Source organism: Penaeus monodon, chromosome 24 (genome assembly GCF_015228065.2).
Source record: "Penaeus monodon isolate SGIC_2016 chromosome 24, NSTDA_Pmon_1, whole genome shotgun sequence".
Lineage (NCBI taxonomy): Eukaryota > Metazoa > Arthropoda > Malacostraca > Decapoda > Penaeidae > Penaeus > Penaeus monodon.
The window spans coordinates 24,208,857-24,209,155 of record NC_051409.1 but is presented as its reverse complement, the minus strand read 5'-3'; the positions used below and the strand labels follow the sequence as shown (position 1 = coordinate 24,209,155).

The following is a 299-nucleotide window of genomic DNA, read 5'->3' as shown; positions in this document are numbered from 1 at the left end:
GGGGGGGGGGGGCAAACAGACCTCCTGAAGAAGATGGGTTCTGGAACATTCATTCCGGTGGCGTTGGCCAGATGCCACTGCAGGTGCTTCTTTAAAGTAGCTTCAGGGATGCTTTCCATCGTTATTGCTTCTTCTCCTGTGACGAAACCTTGCAACATTTCATTTTGTTGGTGTATTGTCAGGTACTCCATGATCCCATACAGCCATGACTGTAAAGGAAAGTCGGCTTTAGTATAAACATACTCAGGGTGTTTTTATTCTTTGCGGTCGTCCTGCGTGCACATGAGTGTTTGAACGGC

The 299-nt window shown here is 47.8% G+C and overlaps 1 protein-coding gene across 1 annotated transcript in view; it reads right to left on the bottom strand.

Annotated features, from left to right (window-relative positions):
• The window catches only part of LOC119588908 (spermine oxidase-like), an 11,466-nt gene that overhangs the window by 777 nt on the left and 10,390 nt on the right, over positions 1 to 299 (bottom strand). The window contains 1 exon segment of the mRNA XM_037937528.1: positions 22 to 209. Coding sequence (XP_037793456.1) covers positions 22 to 209 — 188 coding nt within the window.